This window comes from Hylaeus anthracinus, unplaced genomic scaffold (genome assembly GCF_026225885.1).
Source record: "Hylaeus anthracinus isolate JK02 unplaced genomic scaffold, UHH_iyHylAnth1.0_haploid 12001, whole genome shotgun sequence".
Lineage (NCBI taxonomy): Eukaryota > Metazoa > Arthropoda > Insecta > Hymenoptera > Colletidae > Hylaeus > Hylaeus anthracinus.
The window spans coordinates 604,122-628,694 of NW_026534348.1; the positions used below are offsets into that span (position 1 = coordinate 604,122).

The 24,573-nt window shown below is 38.9% G+C and overlaps 1 protein-coding gene across 2 annotated transcripts in view; it reads left to right on the plus strand.

Moving 5' to 3' along the window:
* The window catches only part of LOC128891098 (uncharacterized), a 226,616-nt gene that overhangs the window by 124,770 nt on the left and 77,273 nt on the right, over nt 1–24,573 (plus strand). For both annotated transcript variants that reach the window (XM_054150302.1, XM_054150301.1), the window contains one exon: nt 20,972–21,186. In XM_054150302.1, coding sequence (XP_054006277.1) covers nt 20,972–21,186 — 215 coding nt within the window. The remainder of the gene's footprint in view (nt 1–20,971; nt 21,187–24,573) is intronic.

Sequence of the window (24,573 nt, forward strand, 5' to 3'; positions counted from 1 at the left end):
ATTGCTAAAGAAATTGTCATCTCAGGTATTTATTATATTTGCTCATTGTTGACATAGAGGTGCCATCGAGAAATTTTCAACGAACAATTAAATATTTGTAAATATTACATTGACATTTTAAAATTATTTTAGTTAATTTGAATAGTCTCATTCTTGTTTTTATTTGTATCCATTGTTTAATATTGTTCATGATTATGTGTTCTGTAGGCATTGTGTTGCAAAATATTATAAACGTATCAAATTGACGATTGAATCGTTTTTAAATTTAATATTTGTTTACGTAGTATTTCTGATATAAAATACAATATTGTTTCGTCCTTACTCTGCTAGTTGCGCTCATTAGTAAGGCTTTAGCGACTTCAAACGCTGCAGTTTCTAGATCTGATTTATCACCGAGAGTTTCGAGTAGCAGTGCATACTCTGCCAAAAACTGAATTACAATTGTCGTTCCCATTGTGTCCAAGAACAATCGACTGTCAGTCCACTGGAGAGGGTCCGTTGTCCATCTTTTCTCGTCGCGGTGCTGAAAATTTCGGGTCACGAGTGCCTCGCGGGTTCTCGACGCCCAGGTAAAGGCGATTGCGTAATCAGTTCCCGTACAGCTAGCAAATATTATTCCGCAATCTGCCTCGTACTCGTGCTGCCTATAACGCAACGACTCAGATAAGATTATCTAGCGAAAGCACGTTCAATCTCGCAAGTGGAGGTTTTAAGTGGAACGTGCCAGTGGAGGATCCAGGAAGGCACGAGGGAACAATTGAAAAATTGAAAAATTTGGTGCTAATAATTTAAAAGAAACAGGAAATGATTATTTCACACGATTCAGATACATTTCGAGTCTCTCTTGCAAGTTTATTTGAGAATGTAGTTACTTTCAAATATTCTGAACAAAAGAGAATTCTTTTATCGAATTAAAAATAAAAACATTTATTTTTACAGCTAAAATTTTTTATGTTAAGTTCTCATTAAATTCTTCTGTATATTTTTCAATTTTTTCGCAAGTGGTTAAAGAACACTGTGACACGTTTCTCCCTGTTAATTTTTCGTCGCACACGTCTAGATTTCTGGATGTGCAACCCCTCCCGAGCACTCTGAAACGTGAACTTTCGCGTTATCCGCGTGACGGAGTAAACGCGTGCGAGCGCACGCGGATATTCCGTGGAGCGTTTAAGCGGAATTGCGCCCGGGGACGATGCAATTACGCGGGGGCGTTTAATGGTGGGTGCAACGCGCATTCAGTGAAAGACACGATGTTATTAACGAATGGGTAATGACCGATGAAATTCGTGGCTATCGCGGTCACTTTCCTGTTATGCGTTTTATCTCGATTGTGGGTAATTACGGGCCTCGTACGTATCCCTTCGAAACGGGACAGATTCGCGTGGGGGGACAGCGCGTGGGTGGCGGTACCCTGTGGGAACTTTTTCCTTGATATTGGTGGTATCAGATCGTCGTTGGAACAAGGGAACGTACGAAATTAATTTATCGAGTATATGGAATAAATAAAACTGGGGTCAGTGAATATTTTTTTTATATTTGGGTGTAAAGAAAGAAAAAAAAAAGGGAAAAAAACCGTAAGTTTTTGAAACACGAGCTATCACTAAGACTAAGTATCTGTTATTATCCTATAGGGTATAGGGTAGACAAATCGCATTAGGTACAAACTTGTGTAACGTCATACGACTCTCAATCAATTTCACTGGCTACAAAATTAAGTGAATTATGAAATGAACTTCAAGAATTAGTAATTAACAGTGCTGAATATACAGTCATCATCTCAATCTGAGCGTTCTCCATTTATTGGTCACTCACTGCGTCGAATCTCCGAACAATAACGACATCTAACTCGGTAAACCAATCCTGCATTCCCCACCAGACTCCGCAAACTCTGGGGTACAAGTCTCTCTGTGTCCTTGGTGTCGACCTCAAATAATCACTGACAAACAGAAACCATACATTAATTCGTAGTTGAGATAAAGGGAACAGCGTGCTGGGAAAGTGCTAGACCACAAGTACATGACAAACAACACTAATCCTAATTTCAAATAACGAACTCCCCTCAAGACTCCAAGATAAATAAAGTTTCCCTATTTTGTTCTATTAATAATAAAGGATCATTCACCTCAGTTCCTACCATATGAAAACATTACTGTTTTTCGAAATATATTACTCTATTTCCTTCTTGATCTAAACATTGCCCCTCAGAAAAAATTATTCTATTTCCCTCGACTCACCAGCGAAAGAACACGTTCACTAATGCAATCTGTCGTCCCCTAAACTTTGCAGACATTGCAGCACAATTCTCTCCGTGTCCCTGATGGCGACCTCAAATAATCGCCCGCAGACAGAGCCGTGCATTAATTCGTAATCGGGACAAAGGGAACAGGACCCTGCGAAAAGGCTCCGTGAAAGATCGCAAATACGAGAGCCAGGAATCTCTCGCGCAGAGCCGTGCTTTCTCAAGATAACCCGTGCACGGTTCTTGATTCCTTATCAAGGAGTAAGTGGGGCTGATTAAACAGATTTCGTTCTCTGTCGCGGGCGGGGAGCACTGCCGAGGGAATTAAGTTGAATTGCATTTGTAGCAGTGGTCCGTGCGGCTGGAAAGGGCGCGGAAACGGGACGCAGACGCGAAAAGAGTCGCTGGATAGGTGAACAGGGCCGTCGCGAGTAGGTACGAGCAAAATCTTGTACAATTGCTGACGTAAAAATTAAATTCACAGAAACCGAATAAAAAAAAAGAAAAGACATCGATGAAATGAAAAAGTATGTTCTTCCGTAGCCATAATTTAGTGTTCTTCTGCCATAATCAATCATATTCAGCCAGTCTCATAATGGCTAGACACGCTCCTGGAGGTGAGAAAGACTTGAAAAGAATTGGGGAGGGCGGGGCGGGGGGGGGGGGGATGGAGACGGGGCGAAGGAGGGTCGCGAATGAAAGAATCTTCCGGTCCCGGCAGGGATTAATTAAATTGTTTTTAAAGCAGCCCATTTACGCGAATGCTCTTATGAATATTAACGCTAATTAATTAGTCCCACGAATTGTAGAAACGTCGGAGCCCTTTGGTCCATTGATCCCACGCGAAGAGACCGACCTTTACCCTGAAAGTATTCCCGCTCGTTTGACGGAAATTATTCAAACACGGCGTTACCCTCCGAGGAGGCAATTAGGCGACACGGTAACGATGCGTGTCCGCCCTCAAGGATGGTATCTTTTCTCGTGATCGAGCTGGTTATTAGCCAAGTTCAATTTTATCATCATCGCGATCAACCATTTTCAAGAGAATAATAGGGAGGGTCCATTTTATTAAAATTTATGAAGACAAGTGTTTAATTATTGAGTCTGACATTTAAGGGGTGGATAATAGGGGTAGACTAAATATGTACATATGTACAATGCTAATGACTTTGCCAGATAGACACTAATGTAAATAATATAATAATACAAGAATATTCATGGATGTGAATAAATACATAAATATATAAAATATAAAAAATAAAATACACGTTGCAATATTCAGAAGTCAGAACGTAATAATTGAATAGCATAAAAATTAATAGCATGAGTTTGTGAAATGACGTAATATGGTTGTTGTAACTCTTCAAAGGAGGATTTAACTTGTTGGACTCTCCAAAATTTAGTGATTTGGAAATGCAACCTAATGCTGATTCAATATGTTGGTAATAATTTGTTTCACTCACGCTGGCACAATACGAGGGTAAATCGATTGTTGATCATTGCTGTTAATTTACACACGGCCAGTGCATTAGCGGCTCTACCGCCTGGAGCGTGAATTTTAATTAACATCGGCATTAACATTACCTCACAAAGATTCAATAGCTACCAGCTACCAAAGGCAATGCGGTGGAGTTTTATTTACTTGTGCAACAACAGACAAATAGTTTCAGGAAAATAGATTCGTTTACACCAATCGAGGAATTGTAACGTGTTTGTTCTAAATTATCTTTGCAATCTTTGTGGTTTTATTTATAAATTGTGTAGTTTTATTTAATTTACTTATATAAAGGATTAATTTCCCTTTGAATTAAATTGAATATTTTGTGAAATTCTTAAAATTCATTCGTATTTTCGCGATGTTTGTTGAAAACAAAAAATATTCCTATCTAACCTGTAGGAGTTCAGTTACAGGGAGACGTTCGATCCTGTACAATGCGAGCGTGCATAAGTCACGGACTCCATTTCTCCGCTTGATGGAATTCCGCAAACAGAAAATTGCATTTGTTTCCATCGCTGTGTTAGCATATAGCCTTAACAGTTTACGAAGTCGAGCGACTTCCCAAAGCATATTTCGCGCGGAACCGTGTTCGCAATGCTCCTAGGGATTGGGGGAGCCTTGGAAGGGAAACATGCGCTTGAAATGTTTCTGCGTGATTGTTGATGGAATGATTTCGCCATGGTAGTTTGTCAGAGACTGTAGATAGTTTGGAATAGATTCCATGGTTGCGTTGCTTCTAAAAATGTTTATTTAGAATGTGATAGTAGTCTATGTTTCCCGAAGAATTTGTGTCGACTAACTATTGTTTTCTTTTTTTTTTTTTTTTATGTATCGCTCTGCCAACTAGAAATTCACTTCATTTATCAACAGTCTGCAAACAAGTGTATCTCCCTTACTGAATTTTTGATTATGTAATTTGTTACTCTTGCTGATTTTATTTATCGAAAATTTTTCTCTCCAAAATACCGTACACAAATTTCGTCGAAACGTAAAAAGATATTGAATATTTATGATTATTTCATACTTCCCCAAGGGAGCCAGATACAATGTTTTGATATTAATTACGTAATTACATGTTTACCGTGACAATGTATTCTCCGTTCGGTACAGCGTGCGTCTCTCCATTGTTTTCACATTTTCCTCGAAATATTGAATACTAACGCAGACAATTTCAAACGCATTTGTCTATTAATCACGCAACGCGGAACGAAATAACATCCGGAATTGCGTGCGATGCATTCCCCCGGGCGCTGGGTTTGCTGGTGGCACCAGTGAATAATACTTTTTCAAATTTGTCTCTTTTTTCGCGTAGACAGCCGTCGCGCGGTTTGCTTTGCTGATGGGGAAACGTTTGTTGTCGTGACGCGTACCGTAACCATGTGGACTTCCATGACTTTCTGAACATTTACCCGTGCTCTTCCGCGAAAAGAGACGATGGTACACGATATTTTAAAAGGATGGCGACTGTCGCCCCATATGGAGCACCGCAGATGCTGAACGCGAGAAATGCACCAGTTTTTGACGGAAAATATGCTGAAACGTGTTACTTTCGGCGAACTGTTTACGAATTTAATTCGCAATTTAATTAATTTTGCCACGATTTTGCTGATTTAAATGTTAAATTGATTAAAATAATTTCTGTCACGAGCTCGTTAACCTGGCAGTCAACCAAATACATTGGTGCGCTGCCAAGCCGATTTGATACAAATACGTTTAACCAGCGATTCAAGTTTCATCGTGATTCGTACTTTCAATTGTAGTTCGTAATCATTCCGGGCTGAGCGACTTTGTTAGAGCTTTTAGATTCGAGGTTTCGAAGCTTTGGTACAAGTATTTTATACAGGTGATTGTAATTTGTATACGTTGTGAAAAAGACGCGAACCAAGACAAAATTAATGGTGTAAGGACGACGTTAAGGGCGAGATATAAAAAGAACAACGCACAAACAAGATGAATCACCGAAATCTCGTGTTGGATTAAATCAGCTCTAGCTCAGGATCTTAAACTGGGAGCGATCGCGTGGAAAAGCCCCTGCTGGGAAACAATTTACGACTTCTCTTTCGTGAAATCGACCAGAGAAATCGCGAACTATTCGCGAACGATCGTCCATGGTCGACTATTATCGTGAGTCGAAGAAGAATAGGTAAATGAAACAACCTCTATCCAAAGAAATTTATTTATTTTGTCATTGAATCCTCGAACTTTTTAAATCGATTATCATAGCTTTTCCTGTTTCATTGCTTGTCAGCTACGAGGTAATTAACTTTCTCCTTAATTTAATTAACAAATCGTAAAATGCACGCTCGACGAGATTCTGAAATTGTGCATCAGCGTGTTCCTGATGCTTCGTTTGTTTCTAGGAACTCATCGCGAAAGAATGTTGTCGATATTGTTAATTGTAATTAATATTAACGAACTGCAGGAAAGTTGTAACACGAAATGTCGTTACTAGAGCGGGAACGTTTTTGCATGAAAATACGTCGTTCTTCCCTGTGGGAAATAAAACATGGAATAAAGCAGAAATAATTTTTTACTTTCCAGCAAGCACATTGCTTCGTAATGAACAAATGCGAAATATTTGTTTTAGGTTCTGCTATTGTCTCTATTTAATTCCAAACATACTTCGCTGTATCCCAGACTCAGGCATTCATGAAATACGAATTTCTCTCGAAAACAGTAAATAGTAAAATAATAAAATACAAACAGAATGCATAAGGTTTCCTTGTTTCAAGAATATACACATGTACATATATATATAATTTGTACTAACAATAAATATCACGTTAAAGTTTTGAGAAACACAATAAGAAGTGAATCATACTACAATTATATATTCAAAAAAGTATTTAGCGTTATTGATATAAAATTAAACACTTTCATGCAAGGTATACCACGCGAGTAATTACATATTTTAAATTCAACTACAGTGAGGAAACAATTTCCAAAGTTGAACGTTCGTAGTCTCGCTCGTACTTACAATGTACAGTATTATGAGCCGCTTATACACAAAACAGAGATACAGAATTAGTTGACAATAATATTTATGAGAGCATCGTATAGCCTCTGTGCGATTTTGCTCGAAAAGTTAGCTAGGAACTTGTAACAATGCAAGCACACGGCCAGATTTCGCGATAAGTAGCCCTTTCTTGCACTGAGGTCGCAGTAATGGTAACATTTCCGTGCAAACAGTGGCAGAATTCGAATTTAATGTTGACGATACTTCGCATTTCTTACAGTATTATGCTAATGTATTCCTTAACACTTCCTTTTTATTGTACATACTTGCTAAAGTTATTCGTCATGAAACGCAAACGAATAGTGTTAATGAAAAGTAACACTATAAATACGTAATGCAACGTATCATAATATAATCTTAAATATTACTTTATTCTATAGAACCTTGGCAAAATTTCTGAATGTAAAGAGTAAAGTTACATTAAGAATGTTTGAGAAATGTAGAATTTGTAAATTGAGTTACGATAGTAACAAGAGACTAGACCGATGTCTAGCCTAATAACACGAACTAGTATTTTTCTAACAAAAATGAAAGATACTGTTACATACTCTGTGAAAAGATCTTGCTTTTGGTATTGTAAAGTAGGTAAAGAATCGTACTCGAAACGTGATCATTGTCAAAAATCGTATCGACAGTTGGAACATTCTCCTCGTTCGCTAGTTACGATTCGCGATATTTCTCGAACGACAGAATCGATTCCTGAATGGCCGTGGAATCCGTGGCGAAAGGCACTTCTGGCTCCTTTTGCGAGAAGAAACGCGACGCGAGCTAAGAGTTTCTGTCACTGCAAAATGTCTCTGGACGTGCCGCTATAAAATGTTTTCGCTTCGCAGCCAGCTCTCGACCTGCATACGCTATTTTTTCTTTTTTTTTTTTTTAGTCACTTTATTCCATACATTTGGCTTTTTACGCAGAGCCGAGCACGACGAGGCTTCAAGGGCCTCTGTAAGCCTGGTAGAGTGAGATTAGCAATTAAAACATTAAATTTTTTTCTCCTATGTGTTCGTGTATTAGTCTCTACAAGCACTCGAGGTTTTCGTTCCTTTCTATAGAGTATCCTTCACAAAATGGTTTCTCTACAATGATTTAACCAAATGTTAATAAAGTGACACGTAATTAAGGAGAGAAAACGTGGGGTTGTATTATTAGAATACTAGATGAGGTTATAGTAGAAGAACACTTCTTTGTTATGAAAATTTAGTATTTAAATTTGTACTACCTATGGTTCATGAAATAATTTCTTGGGTACGTATCTCTTATCATTACTAAGATTATGTTATATTTGTTAATAAATGAGATACAATAAATTGAGTTCTTTTCTGGAAATGGCAGCGAAATATTTGTTTGTATTTTGAAATGGCTATGAATATGTTCAGTCACGACCTGCATTTTATTTCACGTATTCCTTCCGACCATCCCTTCTGATTATATCCATAGAATATGATTATATTTAAATTGAGGAATAATTAATATGGAAATATTACAACGAGCGTTAATTACATGTAAATAACAATTTTAAAGTAGGCGCGTGAAAATGGTGAAAATGGTGAAAATTATGAATCGGAAGTTTAATTTTTTAATTTTTGCAGCATTAAAATGATAAAACAATCAAATAAAGATAAATGAAATTTATATAATAGGTTTGCTATTTTTATCATCCATCATCATTCGTATCTTCAAATATATGATATTTTCATTAATTTCTAGACCCTTTCATATTAAGAAATAATTCTGAACTTTGCTTTATCGAAATATTATTTATTCGAAAGGTACTCTATACGAGCAGTGTCAGTATAATTTTGTTGAATGTTACTCACTTTCTGCTCAAACTTGTTTCACGTTAAATCATTCTGGCCCTTCTACGGAAACCAATTTCGCCGAACAATTTTCCGCATTCGTCAAAGCGAAAAGTCGCCGTCAAATTCAAATTCAATTCTGGGCAAATATCATCGCGTCGCTTGTTAAAGCGTGCTACGTTGCTTCATCAATTCGTAATTGGTTTCGTCGTGTTCGTATCGAGAAACTTTCATTTAGACGGGTATCAACGTGAATTCGAGCTGTCCGCATCCTTCATTGGTTTTCCGTTTATAACTGGCTCGCCATATTTTTTTAATTCCAGAACACTCCTCGAGTTCGTTGAATTTTCAGACCGATCTTACAGTTTTATTACCGCTCCATATTCGGCCAATCGAGCAACATCAATAATGAATATAATGTTTAGAACAAAACATTGTTTGGAAATATTTACAAAATAGTTACTCAACCTTACTAATTATTCCACTGATTACACTGACTTATTACACTGATCCCTACAGCGAGCAACAATTTTGTTTCCACTCCAGTTACACTCGAATTAGGGTCTCGAAATGCTCAGTAATTTCAGGTGCATCCTAATATTGCTAAGAGGACAGAATCTAGAGAAAAACCGAACAAAGCGTCGAGTAATATTTTTCTGTGGCTGCCGCAGTGAATAAAGGACCTGGCCAGGCGAATATCGCGTCGGAAAGTTTCGAATCGCCAGAGAATTCTCTGTATTTGACGGGGGTGAGGACGATTGTTCAAACGATCCGCGTTAATGCGAGTTAAGCACGGTCCTCTCCAAGCTCGGTCAGCCTGGCGTTGGCGGAAGGAAAAGTGGAAACTGGCTGTGATATCCGTGAGGGGGAGATGTATCGCGCCTTGGGGTAAAATTGATTGATGCGATGCTTCCGTCGTCAGACGTCGAAAGCAGCGTCTTGGGCTTTGTTCGAGGAAACGCATTAGTCTGGATTATCAGCTGCGGAGGAAGCGGGACTGAAGTTGGTGAAACACCGCTGATATCTTACTATTACACTGAGGCGAGGAAATAATTACATTGAGAACGATCTAGTGAAATGGAGCTGTGTTTCATTTAATAAGCAGTAGTAGTAGTAATTGTTTAACACAATGGATTGCAAGCTTGAAGAGTATAGGATATGTTCAGGTCTTTTCATTTTTAACGAGCTACTTTTTGCGATCTTGTAACTGATACATGAGCATTAATATGCATGTGGCAGGAGTCCGGAAATGGAGGAAATTTGTTTTGAAGTAAGGAACTGAAGTTTCTCAAGACCTCAAGTTTCACCTCTCAGGAGGTGAAAAGCAAAATGGTCGAAGTGAAACGATGGTGACGATGAATGGAAATGCTGAAGATAATTTCTGAAACGTGTAAAACTCTCAGTGGAACGACTAACTCGATATTAGAACGAAATCGATATATAATCGATTCCCGAGGAGAAGTGTCGATACACGATAGAATTCATTTTCGGTCGAGTTATACGCCGTCGTTTCGCTGGTTGCATTTTCCGGGCGGATGAAGGTTGCGTTTTAAATTGCACACCTGGAACCAATGCTGAGCGCATCGGCTTGGGTTTAATCGATCCGTGAGCCGCGTTTCTTTGCCGTTGATGGCTAATATAAATGGTTTTCAGTCGACTATCGATGGCTTAAATATTCACGCGAATTGCTTATGTCTCAATAATGCAAGCGACACGTAATAAAAAATTGAACAAATGAAACTTTGCGTACTTTTAAAGGTCCAAGAATGTTAACGTGTTACTCAATGAATTTCATTTGATTTTTCAGAAATTATGAATGAAAATTATAACATGGACTCGTACTTGTTTCAGTTGTTTTTTTAATAACACGCTTATTAGAGTTGACAATTTTACAATAATCATTTTCAACCTTCAAGTTTTGAGACCCTTTCAAATTGTACAAAAGTTATCTGAATTGATGATTGATATTTCAATCAAGTGAAAATAATGAAGAAAGGAATAACATACTTTGCAATGCTTCTCTAACAAGAATATTAATTTTATGAATAGGTGGTTTGGATCTTGGATCTTGGTTTGGATTACTTCCTTGTTAAAATTACAGTTGAAGTATCCAATTATTGTTCTTTGGATGAAAACTATTTCAGTTTCTGATTTTAATTGAGAAAATTGTTTTCTAGGTGAAATCGATTCCAGCTGCAGTTTATAATCGCGGGATTCCATTCCGTCGGTGGCAGATTTCAATTTCCCTGAAATTAATAGATTACACTGACTATACGTAACTTCCTACAGCGCGTGGAATAGTGATCATAAAATTTCAATCGCAGTTATATATTATCCTCGTAATGATGTCGAAAAATTTGAATGCATCGTGAATGCAAAATCCATCGAATACGTGTACGTTCGGTCGTTGTTTATTTAATCTGTTCTGAAAGTGTTCGAAATACTCGAATGCTATATGGTGTCGTGGTGAACATTGATCTATCTTACATTTTTCATAGTAACCTCCTGTATTTGGCTTTAATACTGACCAAAATAAATTTATACAGTTTAGTAGTTTAACGCAAGCTTTATAGACAATTTTACATCACGAATGTAGAATTTACGCGAAACCAAAGCTGAAAACTGGGAGTAGAGTAGAGAGAAAGAGAGAATACCATCTCTGTGAGAAAATACAATGTATTGTGAAATTATGAAATAAATATATTAAATATAATATAAAGAATATATTAAAATCTTAAATATTGGTATGATAATAAAGCTCCTAAATGTTAGTATTTTTTTTAGACAAATTTAGTGTATTTATTAAATTGTTATGATTATTTTAAAGAATTACTATTTTGAAATTGTGTATAAGCAACATGTGCTAAGAACCAATATTCAGGATATTTGTACTAATGTAAAAACAGTATTTTCTTTTTAAAGTTAAAGCAAAAAATGGAGTATCCCTGTGCCAAAAACAGTAGGGTAGAGAATTAATGCCCTCGCATTTGGCTTACGGCTTGGCTAAATATATGAGATTAAACTGTTATCGTTAAGACAGACAATCATGTCGTTCCATTAGCTAGATTATCTGAATTGTCCACTTGGCCACGGAAATAGAAAAATTAAGATTCGTTCTACTACGTTTTATGATTCGGTTTCAACGTAATCCAAGGTCGAGATGCGGAAAATTCCACTAAAAAACGGTTTCTCTGCTTTCTTTCTGTCCCATTTCATATAATTTAATGTCAATAAGATGTTTTATCAATTTTATTTTTGTAACTCATTACTCAGTGGCCAAATTCAAACTATGAATTTATCGAAACATATTAAATTCACTAAAACGCGGTTGCTCTCGATTTCACGAGGAATTCGAGCAGAAACTTTTTCGGAAATCTCTGTATAACAAGAAATTTGTATGATGTGTATTTCAGAGGAAATCACGATTCGATAAGGTAATCTTGCAACGAAAGTTAGTTTCTAAATATTCGTTGGCCTTCATTTAAAATGAGAATGCATCGTTCTGGATTGGCGAATGCTGAAAACAAAGGCAACACTTTGACTCACAGGAAAGGGGTTGAACGTTCTAGAGGCAGACGTCGAGTTCTGAAAAGTTGGCATCGTTTCCAGATTTCAGTTGTTCCAACGAAAAGATCGGGGGTGGAGGCACACTTATTCGGGGCTGCCTCGTAAGCAGGTCGAACGGTACGTCTTCCGGTTTCCGTTACGACGTAATTGATCGAATTCCACTGCGAAATAGATACGGTGATTTTGGAGTTGGAAGACGATGAACCACGGAATTTGAATACTGCATAGATTTCGCTGTCGAAGAAACGATTGCTTTAAAAATGGTTGGCTTTGATTGACTCAGAGAGAGTACAATCGAGGACATTTTTAATCAAATTAGGAAAAATAACATATTGTTTTAGAGAAACAAGAATATTATAAAGTATGTTGAAATATGTTATATAATGCGTTGAAGTAGATACATTATGTAAGTTATATGAACCATTCACTGCATTTTAATGGTACGTATTCCACAAAAAATTATTTCACTCGTAACCCATTCCCCGGTGACAACCCAACGGTTCCAATTAACGCTGTCGCTACACGTGACATTAAAAATTCTACGACGAATAAAACGTTGCAAGTTTCCGTTTGTATTTCAGACCAATGGTAAACGAGAATTAATTTTTAAAATACCTTTCTCGCTCGTCCATTGTCGCGCGAACGTGTACACAATTTCAGGAATTGTGTCTGTCGTGTTATGCGCACATCCGTTCATGGCGTTTCAATTACTCCGAAATCAGAATACACAAATGTCTGCTATTTGGCAAAATTGTCATTTTGCTTCGAATGTGTGAGAATTTGTATCCAAGTATATCGAACCAATCTGAGAAAATTCTACAGGTGACTTCCTGACATTTACATTTCATATTCGTGTACTTTTTTCAGGATTTTTATATCGAATTCTGAGCTTTCAATTCAATGTAATAATTATTTTGCACAGCACCAATGAATTTATTCTTCGAGATACATTTTGAATTCCCCAAAATTTTAGCCAAAGAAACGGAACAACTGTTGTGCTGCCTATACAATTTCTCAAGTACATTGCACGTTCCGTTCCGCAGAACGTAGCACGATTTTTGGTCACCACGTACCTCGTTAACCACCATGTACCGGAACACGCAGCTTGTAGACACTTACACCAGCGTTCAGCGTAGCCTCGATCGCAGGGATGTTACGCTGATCCGACGGTAAGCTTTCGTTTCGAGTACCCCTTAAAGCTCGGATTAACTGATAGACAAATTAACTCGGGTTAAGTTCGTTCGACGGATTGATTGATTGCAGGTAACTCGAAGGAAATTTCTCGTGAGCTTTTGATTAGCCCCCATTGTTTCGTCTCGACGTCTCAACGACGAAATCGAAACTCGTCCAAGTTGGGACGGAATTTCGCCTATTAGCTTGTCCCTCGGCTTTGGCAGCCAACTGGGTTGCTACCTCTGTGACTTTGCGCTTGTTACTTTGCTGCAGGCTTTTATGCGATCGCTGCTCCTTCCGTGCTAATTGAACAGAGTCTCAATTTTTATAGACTAACCAATATATGTATTTTAAATTGGAATTATATGTTTACAAATATATCTATACATTCATGCACATATTCATAATGAAACATTTATTTGGATAGTTTAAGTTTACCATTTAGGTTAGACAAATGTGCTTAATGAATATAGAGGATATGAATAGTTATAGGACTATATTGTATATTATAATTTTTATGAAATTTTAGAGACATTCAATATTCTGTTACAAGCAGTTCCCTTATATTAAATTCCTATGTATTTCATATTTATACCATTATTACATGAATTTCTTACATTTGAATTGATAAACGTACGTAATTTTCCAATTACTATTGAACAAATAACAAATCAAGGCCTAGTGACTTTGTACTCGTATCTCGACATTTTTACTGTATAGGAAGTTGTCCCATTCTTCCTCGGAAGTACACGGCTGAATAAACGCTCGAATTTACCGTCTTGCTTTCGGCTCCACCCTCTCCGCGTACAAAATATCACACTGTGTCGCCCGGAGGGTTCTGCGGCTTGTCCAGCGTGAAAACGTGGACAGGATACGCTTGAAATAGGAGGTCAACCACGGAACAGCTGAAATCGCGGCCCCCTCGGAAAATACACTCGCAATAAATGCGCTGCCTACGTATTTACATCTTACGGGGCAGCTTTACGAGGAAAGGAAAACAGAAATACTTGGCGCGTTCGGCCGGAAGCTCGCGGTACGTGTTTCAAACAAAACTGCCCCTTTCAAGTGACGCTTTTCGAGGGTGGAATCTGTTGGTAATCTGGTTGCCGGTGTTACGAATCTCTGACAAACGAACCTGCCACACCTGAACTTTGAATTATGTTATAATGCTGTTAGAGTTTGCACTAACGAGACTTTTGCTTTTTTTCTTCGTCATTTTTATGAAATATTTCAGGGATTGTAGAACAGATGAAAACACGAGGTTTCAGCCAACTCCCGAGCAAAATTATCGCGATGATATGACGAACCTTTAGCTAGCTGCCTTAACGGGAGCTATACGTGATCTGAATGGTCGCCACGACGAGTTGCTCGTACAGTGACTCGATCCTCGCACTTGCATACGTGATATAGATTGCATTGCGGTGCATCGACTGCAGTCAAGGCTCGACGATGCCACAGCGATCGTATCCCAGCGAGTGCAGCTGCGATGCGCCCAGTTACAATGCCCCGCACAATGTAAGATATTTTTGTCCGAGGCAATCGTTCGTCCAAGGGCTTTTCAGAATTCAAATGAATCAGCGTGGAATGAAAATCGATCGTCGGTTTCATGAAAGTGCATTCTAACAGAGGATCGAGGATACCGGAGTGTACGGTGCTGCCATACACACCGCCAGCCAACGATACGTGTACATTCGAGACCGCTGATGGTCTGAAACCGAAAATGTGTGAAACTCTTATCTGGATAAGAATTTCGCGATATTTTTTTCCACGTTTCGCTTTCGAATTGAAATATATTTCTGATGCTGTTTTGTAGTATAAATCCCAGAAGTTGTTTATTGTGAGCTTAAATTTGCAAGGTTAGGTTAGTTTGCAAAATAAGATCTTTATGGTGAGTGACACATGTGTTTGTAAGTTGGTTTGGATAATTATTATATTCCTGAAAAGTAACTGGAAAAAAATACATACATCTTTATAATAATTGCTTTAATGGCTCATAAAGTATTTTTAAATCGTCTCCCATTAAACCAGAAACTATAGATTTGACTATAGATAGATCAAATCTCTGTTAATAGATGCAGCGACTAAAACAAGCAAAAAATTGTCATATCAAACTGCGTTAGAAGAACTATACGTGTACTAATTTTCATTTCAATTCAGTCGTTCCTCCTCACAAAGAAAAATGACAAAGGAGCCGCAATTTTCAACGCCGCACCAGCTCGATATCGAATTTCTCTGTTTAAATTAAACCGTCGCGGTACCAAAAACTCGATTGCGTTGAATTTTGTCCCCAAGCGTTTCCTGTTTTACCGTAGTCTTGTATATACGGTGACAAAAACACGAACACGAAGATGGGAAAACGTTGAGCGTAGTTTTCGAAACGAAACCGAACGGGAATCATTAATTTTCGAGCACCGAACGTTATAAAAACCCGCAAGTGGAAACGCTACAGCGTCGAACGCGCTGCGGGAAAACGTTCACGTACGTATAAGGATACATTCGAAACCGCAGAAATTTATTCTACGACCAGCCAGATCCCATATCGAGGATATAAAGTAGTGGCTATTTCGAGAGGACTAACCCTTTATCCGCTTGCTCTTTTTTTCCTGATAAATGTAATCTTCTACCGCGATCCCACGAATCGCGTTCCTCGGCCACCTTTTAACCTGATATCCATTTACGTAATCTACTTTTTTCACGAATTTCAGCTCTTAATGAGATTGGTCAGTCGAATGGGGTATTTTTGATAGGTTAGCTCAGATTCTACGACAGCTACTAATTTAAAAGAGTCGTGCGTAGCCATCGATATACAATATTCTATATTATTGAAAATATTATAATTATAATTAATCTCTTATAATATATTGTAATTATTATTAAAATATAACAATTTTAAAGTCTCCAATACCAACCATGTTTATTGATACTCGGTGTAATTGCGGGACTCATTATAACTCCACGAAATTATATATCAGCACCCAATTCGCTCCAAAAATAATTTACCATCGCCGAGGGGTAACAAGAGAAACAATTTCGAACTAACGTTCGTGCACAGAGATAAATTTAGCAATTCCTAATACACTGTTCCGCAGCGAAGCGTGAAACGTATTTGTTTGTCTCTCTGTGTCGTACTCGGAACTCGGGTCGAAAACGTGAAATATGTAAATACAGGGTTCATACGACTAGGGAGCAACCACTTAAACGAGTTTCAAACGCAGAAATTAGAATTCCGAGAAGAGGGAAAATTGTAATCCAACGTGGACACTATTGTTACGTTAAATTTACTTGTACATGATGTATGCGTAAGAGAGAAATAGAGAATGGGAACCAAGTTCCTTTGTGCAGGACGTTTGAAGTCCTTAAATGATATAAAAATTGCAAACTGCGGCCGTGGGTGGACCGAGAGTACCTCATAAAGGAAAGCACGAACATAGAATGCTAAAGAAGTGGCGGGCTGTAGGGGTGCGAGCTGAAAAGAAAAATGCCTGAAGAGCCGAAGTATCTGAGATGAAAAACTGTATAAATCCATTCGCTTCTAAGAAAGATGGAAGCATGAATTTTTTAAGAACGCGATAAGTAGTTTTAAGTTATTATTGCGTATCTCTAAAGTTTTCGAGGTTTGTGCAAATCCTATGGCAAAATAAGTATTGCACTTTAAAGTATGAATACAAATAGGCAATGTGAGATTAATGAAGTTGTAAATTTAAACATTACCGACTACTTACTATATTTTCGTTATTGTCTATATTTCTTTTTTTTTATTTGGGATCAAAAGTATATTTTAGGGAACTGGAACAATAGATATTGTTGGAACGGTTAAACAAGCCAAATTTAAATCTTTTTATTGTACTGATCTTATGATTGTGTTTGAGAGTAATAACAAGCAGTATTAATTATTAAATAAAATAGTGAAGCTACACAAAAGGTGGGGTAGTTTTTAACCCATCTAACTTTAAAGAGTTAATAAATAAGAAATTAAACCAAACCGATCCTTGTCAACAACGTCTACTATAAATGTTTGAATTAACATATCCACAAAACTTTCGCACCCCTGAAACGATTCTTATCTTCAGCTACGAGTATTAAAGTGAGTTGTCGAAAAATATCCCAGCGTAATTAATTTTTGTGTCAGGCCGAGAATTAATTCCGACCGTGGAGAGGTGGAATAATCATCGTTGCAAAGTGGTTCCACTCGGACCCACTCGTCTTACGCGTTATGCCACCAGCGAACGCGGTCTGGGTATCTTCAACGTAGCCGATCTTATCTCGGTGCACTTGTAAAGAGCGCGTGGAGTTAATGAGACGGAAGAACGAGCGCAGCGATATTGCAAGTTTGAGAAATGGCCTCATAAAGGCGTTACCGCGCCATTGAAACGCTAGGTGAAGAGTAGGAAGGATTGAAATGTTCACGAGCCCGCAGGACAAAAAACCGCTGTCACGAGCTTTCAGGATGTACGATCCCAGCTCGCGTAATTACGCGCTGGTAATCCCGCGGACAATGGTTATGTGTTTTATAACACGTATTAAAAAATAACGGAGCACTGGAAATCTCGTTGAATTGTATTTCGTTGGCTCCGGCCGACGCTAACTGTGTAATGTAGCAAAGTGTGCGTTGCGTCGGTTGGTATCAGATTGCGATGAAATCAACCCAACATTTACAAACGAGGTTATACTGATCGAAACGCATTACTCTATTTCTCATATTAATCACTCTTTTTTTTTTTTTTAATTAATTAGAACGATATCCCATATCTGAGTTCCACACTCGTCAGCCACTTGTAAATCTAGAAACAAAAGTATTTCATTTCCGGAAGAGCAAACATCGAATACACTTGTCCCTGCAAATTTGCCTTTTATTACCAATCGAAAGCTCACGTTTATCCCACAATTTCCATTCAAAGCTTGCTTACGCTCTGTGTTCACAGAATTGCCAGCGTTTGGAAGTTGCATACTCCATTTTGAACACCTCTGAATGAAACACAAAGAAGAGGTAGTAGACTTCGTCTCAGGTTCCATCGCGTTTGCACGATGCGCCAAAGACGGTCGGTCCCTTCTTAATTCGTTTCGATGGCGTTGCAATTAAGCCGAGGCAACAGCGAAATTTATTTTTCTCCCGCATAAATGACGTTACCGTTTCGAATGGTACCTCGAAGGTACCGTTCCATCGCGGCTTTGCGAACGAGGCAGGAGAGTCGAAACGATCCCTAGTGTCGGGCAGATGTTCCTTGAAGAGCACTTGTCTGGTCGGGTGAATTATCGACTTCGCTACTTCCACTGCGATCCATCGGATCGTCCCACATACTCGAAAAGACTGGAAATTTCGCCGCGCCTCTTCTCCCTTTCATGTGGTTTGAGTGTGATCCAGCCAGCGATCAGAGTACCTCACGTATCTGCCTGTCTGCTCATGGTCAATTTAAATTAAAGGAAACATGTTCCTGCTTATTCTTAACCAATACTCTATGTCTATACGGGTATATAGAATTATTGAACCAAATATTACTGCAATTTATATTTTCAAGTGTGCGAGTATGTATTAGGTATTTTTAGGTGTTTTAATATATTTTTCATCAACGCAATGCCTACTGGACATAACGATAAAAATCACATGTAAATAAGATACACATTTCTATATAGTAGTATCTTTGTCACAAGTTTCCCTAGCTAACAGACGCCTTTCTCTTTTCTTTTTCATGTTATCTTCTGTGGCCCGCTTTTCCATTGGCTGTGTCGGTGATTTTGGTGATGGCAATGGCGACGGTCACACAACAACGATACCCTTACAATCCACATGGTAACAACTACACGCTGATTAACTCTGGTGATGGCGACCACGATAACTCGACGATGTGTCGTTGGGATGGTGACCACAATGTCTGGTACACCGTGGTGACGGTGACAACAATGACACGTTAATAAATCACGGGGGGTGGTGACCACGCTACCATACTAACGAACCATTCCCCTGATGACCGCAATGGTGCACCAACGTTCCGTTGTATACCTTCTCGGTCCAATGACTTAATTGCGCTCATTACTCATCCTTTGATTGCTTTTAATTGCACTGCTACTCTCCACTGCTCTCTATATCGTGCTTTCTCGTCTTAAATAACATCAAAAACATGCCTTCTACTAACGCTATGTCTCTACCCTTCACTAACCATTTATTACCATTCTCGTATTACGCTTTAAATTCCACCGCTATTATCTATACATCTATACCTATACCTCTTCCTGCGATTCCTCCTTACTATTTCGAAACCTCGCTATCTCCTACACCACCATTCAATATTATTTCAACATCCCGCCATTTTGTATTGTGATTATAAATCTTCATAAAACTACTCATTCTACCTTTATCTTGCATAAACTGTTCTCTTTAAACTCTTAACCATCACGACTGAACGAACAATTGATTTCGAAACGTTTTCAATTTTGCCTGTTAACATCATCTTCGTTTAACGTCGTTTCTATTCTTACCTGTCCATGAATTTCCCCTAACGAAACGTCTGCGGTCCCGCGTGCAAACTCGCCACCGAATTCCACAAACGTGTCCCGTCATTTGGACGTCGTGTATTTCGCGTGCAAACGAAACGGGCGGCGCTTTCGCGAGTGTCATCGATACATCGCCGTTCGACCGATCCCCGATTGATCCACTCGTTAATTACCGCGAATCCCTCCGAACTGATCACCATTGCGGCGACACCGTTACGGGTCATCGATCGATCGATCCCTCCGCTCTCGTGTGTTTCCTTCCTTCCTGTCGTCCCTGTGAATTCGCGCCCTTTTCAACCTCCCTTTTATACGCGTTTCTTTTCAATCGGTTTTATTGCGACCATCCACTGTCGATTTTGCATACATCGCCGTGTATGCGTGTCTCTGCGCCTGTTTCTCATTGTGCTCGCCGATATTCGATGTCGCTGGACCTATCGGCAATTTTTCTGCGATTCTGATTTTTATTTCATTTCATTCAAATTCATATTTAAATTTGTAAACCATTTTTCGATTTAATAATTCCACGTATCGTCGAATAATCGGACTGCGAATAATTTTTTAAATTTAATAACTTTGAATTCGATTGGGAAATTTTCATGGGATTCTGTGTACCATGGAGGACTTTTTATTTAATAATTGTTAAATGTCGTTGAATAATTCTAATGCATTCTTTCGAAATATTTATTATTTTTAAATTTATAAATCGTTGAATACCATCGTGATATAATTATCCATAATCTCGTGTCTACTTACCTCGATCATACAACTTTAAAATAATTTTTTTGAAACCTATTTGCCTCCCTTTAACCACCAATTTACGTTTTAATATTATCAATCCTATCACTTACCAAATATACCTCGCGATTCCTTCACTCTACGCCTTCTACTTCCTATTTCCTTTCAATTTATCATACCCTATTTTACATCCCCTTAAATCAATTTTATTTTTTACATACCCTTCCGACGACAATTTACCTCTTTTTTTATACGCTCGATCCAATAATCTTAACCCCACATCGTGACATATAAATACCATACACTGTACGCAAACTTTGCGCGTATACTACTTCCTACCTACTCGTGGCGTAACAAATTCCCTGATAATTTGATCCCTTGGTCCAATATTTGATGCCAACCATTCTTCAAACACCGATCGTGTCCTACGTTTTATGGTCACGATATTAAAACGACAGCCTTGTTATCAGGCACCCTGAAGACCTACCAGCGCGCAGCCTGCGACGAGGAGTTGATGACGCTAAAATGTCCAATTGGCACTACCATCTCTGTTGCTCTCGCTCAATATGGTTCGGCAGGGGCGAATGGCACCGGAGGGTGCACATCCTACTATCCATTGCGGCTTGCCGAGGACAAACTGAATGACGTATGCGTCTGGCCCCAAGCGCTGCAGGTATGTGTCAAGAAAGCATCTATTTACCCAATCGATTTTTTTAACCGCTGGAACCCTCCACTGTGGGCTACAATTCCCCTGGAATTTTTAATAATTATTCGTGTGCGCCTTTAATTAGTATGTATCGAATATTTCACGTCTTAGTAGTTTCATATATCGATTTAAAATATATCGAGGAATGGATTTTTATTGGTTGTGGGGGGAAATATTTGTATAGGTTTTATCAGGTGTATAACATTATATATACAAATTTGCCTATTATTCCAATTTATTTTTAGTTGTTATTTCGTTCGTTTAATTCTTAAATTTTTGCTGTGTCAACTGTTAGTAACCTTTTAACTTTCCTTCGAATTAAAATGTCATCAAGAATATTTGTTAAGCCTTCCTGTAATGTGATTAAAGTTTTCATTGGCAAACAAAGCTGCTTGAAAACATATAGTTTCCACTTCTAGACACTTCTTTCGAATGAAAGACAACAAAGGTGCTCAGAATAGTAACATAAAGTGAAACACCATCTCTTTAAATTTCCTTCGAGTCGAACAGTGGCTTAAAATATTTTTTTGCACCTTTCCGCAAGGCAAACAAAGCTCCGCCAGACAGTAACTCGAATAAGTGCCGTCGTAAAGCATAGTACACCAGGTGGTCCGATTCGACTCTACAAAAGGCTTACAGTTGGCTATTCCAGAGTTGACGTTTCGCCCTCTCTGTTTGGAAAGTTTATCTGCCATTTTATATTTATTGGCTTCTCACGAAACCCTGATTTCTAATCCAGAAGAAAGACGCAGACGATTGCCTTGGCGCCCTCCGACTACCACCCCCTCTTTCTCCTGCGAAGGAAGTACCGAACCGTAAGGAATCGTAAATCGGATCCACTTCGCTGAGTTAACCCTTGTACGGTTCAACCCTCGTAACCTCTGCTTAGGTTTGTAAGCTCTTGCACTGGAAACGCCCTCTGAAAAAGATTTCGATGCAGACCCTTTCACCACCGAGATTTCGTATCGAGCTTTAGTGTTTCGTGTACGCTGCACGTCGATGGCTTTCTCGATCCTCCTCTCTCTCTCTCTCTCTCTCCGCCATTTGCAAACTGGAATTCGGTGAACTTTAAGTGTCCTCCTTACTAGCTCTAGTCTTTAGTCGAACTCGTAGACAGCATTCAGAAGGTATTACAGGTATTCAGAGAAAAGAAGGGTAATTGAAGAGAAGGGGTGCTACCTCACATCGTTAGCGTTCATAAAATTTAGACAAACGCAAGTAGAAAAGTCGAGTAATGGTCAGACGTGCGTCCCAGAAATTGTCTACATAAATTTTCTCTAAAAAGAAGACACTTGAAGAAATATTTGTCTGCGCATTTCCCATTCGTATTTGTACGAGGAATTGCCTCCTTTTCGGTTGCATCGCGAATTTTGACCGCCTTTTATCATTTGCCCTGCATTTCTCGGTTACGTTGCCCAGAATCCCCGTTTCGAGCCGTGCTTCTTTCGTCGAACAAGTGTGCTGGTCTCACGCTCTACGAAACACCAAAGTGTCGTTTTCAGGTCAGTTGCCGCTATCTTTCGAAGGTGGCTTTTAAATGGCGGCTATATCTTCTTGCGTCTCTTTCGTCCCCTCGGACTCTTCGCCTTAGTTTTGCTCGCGAATTGAAGACGAGACAGGACTTCGAAATTGTTATCGACTTTAGTGGCCATGCATGTACGTTTTATGAGACGTTTTTTACATCTTCGCTAGCATTCTCTGTAAATATAATCTCCATCAAAAACAAAAGTTTATTAGAATACTTACAGGTGAGTACTAAAAAACATTTTACTAAAAACGCAAACGGAAGAGGACCGGACGTAGTTTCAGGATCGGTTAGAGATTGAATACTGTATTTAGCGGAGCAGGTGAGTCAAAATAGAATAGGAAGCTGTAAGTTTGTCGGTCTGCACACGCTCGACGAGACAGGGAAGTGTCGTTTTCAGGTCAGTACCCGGTATCTTTTCGAAGGTGGCTTTTAAATGGTGGCCATCTCCTAGCGCCTCTCGGTTTTCCTCGCGTTTTGCTCGCGTGCCAGGTACGAGACTACTTCGGAATTGCCACTGAATTCCCACCGAAAAAGGAGCAACGTTTCGCGCGCCCTCGAGACCTCAACCCTTGTCGAGTTTTCTTTCAACATTTCGTTCGCGGTTGAAATAAAACGAGAATCGCGGTTGCTTACCGCGTTTCCAGTCGCTTCGCCTCCAGCCAATCCGTGAATCCTGTCTAACCAGGCTTTGAGGGGGAAAAAAATTGTTTTTTTCCGGCTTTCGCCATGCTCATTCGCCCCTTTCTGCAGCGTCAAGATAGAGAAACGAGCAAACGGGGCCTGCGATCTCCAGGAACGAAGCGTCCCGTATGTTCCGCTGCGAGGATTTCAGGGTTTTCGTCAGCCGGAGGAGTAATTTGCGGGTTGCTTCACGCAACAGCGATTAGTAACGCGAACTGGGTTTCCAGGTTTCGCTTGCGAAATTGTGCTTGTTTGCGTACACAATTAGCTGTTACGTGGAACGTATCTCGCGAAGAAAACTGGCTTTCCTGAGTTTCATTAAATTCGGTTCTCTGGATATCGCGGAACAAATTCGGGAGGACGCCTCTCCGTTTTAGAAGGTCCCGTTATAGTTTGGTACATGAGTTTTATTTTATATCTTGAGGGGTTTTTTTTTTGGTTATTTGTATGTATAGATGAATTGATCAATTTTGTAACTGATAAATAAATGATTGAATCTGTAGAGGTATTACGAGTTCAGGTGATTAATTATTATACGTAAATCGTGCAAAATTTTATTGGTGAACTTGACGAGTATTGATTGTATAAATGATGAAGACTTAAATTGACAGTTAAGATATTCAATCAAAAATGTTTCCAATACCCTGATGAAGTTAATAAGGTCTTAACGTTATTTTGGTAGGTACGAAATTTTGATGCATCAGACCAAATTTTAGTTTTCACTGTGAATCTAGCTTGAAGCTTTCAAAACCTAAACTTTTTCCGTCGAACAAAAGTACGTTGACATCTCGCGAGAAATTTGAATTGTTCGGGGAAAAGTTCGATTTCGTCGAATTCTGGGTAGCTTGTATGGACGAATGGTGTAGAAATTCCTTCAGAGCAGGGAAAACCCTTGGTAAGCCACGCTACAACGATAATAACTTATCGATGAAGCCACAATAGGAATTTTCGCGGTTGTCCAATGGCCAGGAAAGAGGTACGAGGATTTCGTATTGATTTTCTATTTTACGTTTCCACTGCTCCAGAAGGGAAGTATTGTGTGTGATCCCCACTGCAGCACTAGTGGCGAGAATAAAATAACTTCCCTTATTCAGCCAATGATGTTGCGGTCGCCTACGGTTCCTATCTTTCTTTGCAGACCTCTC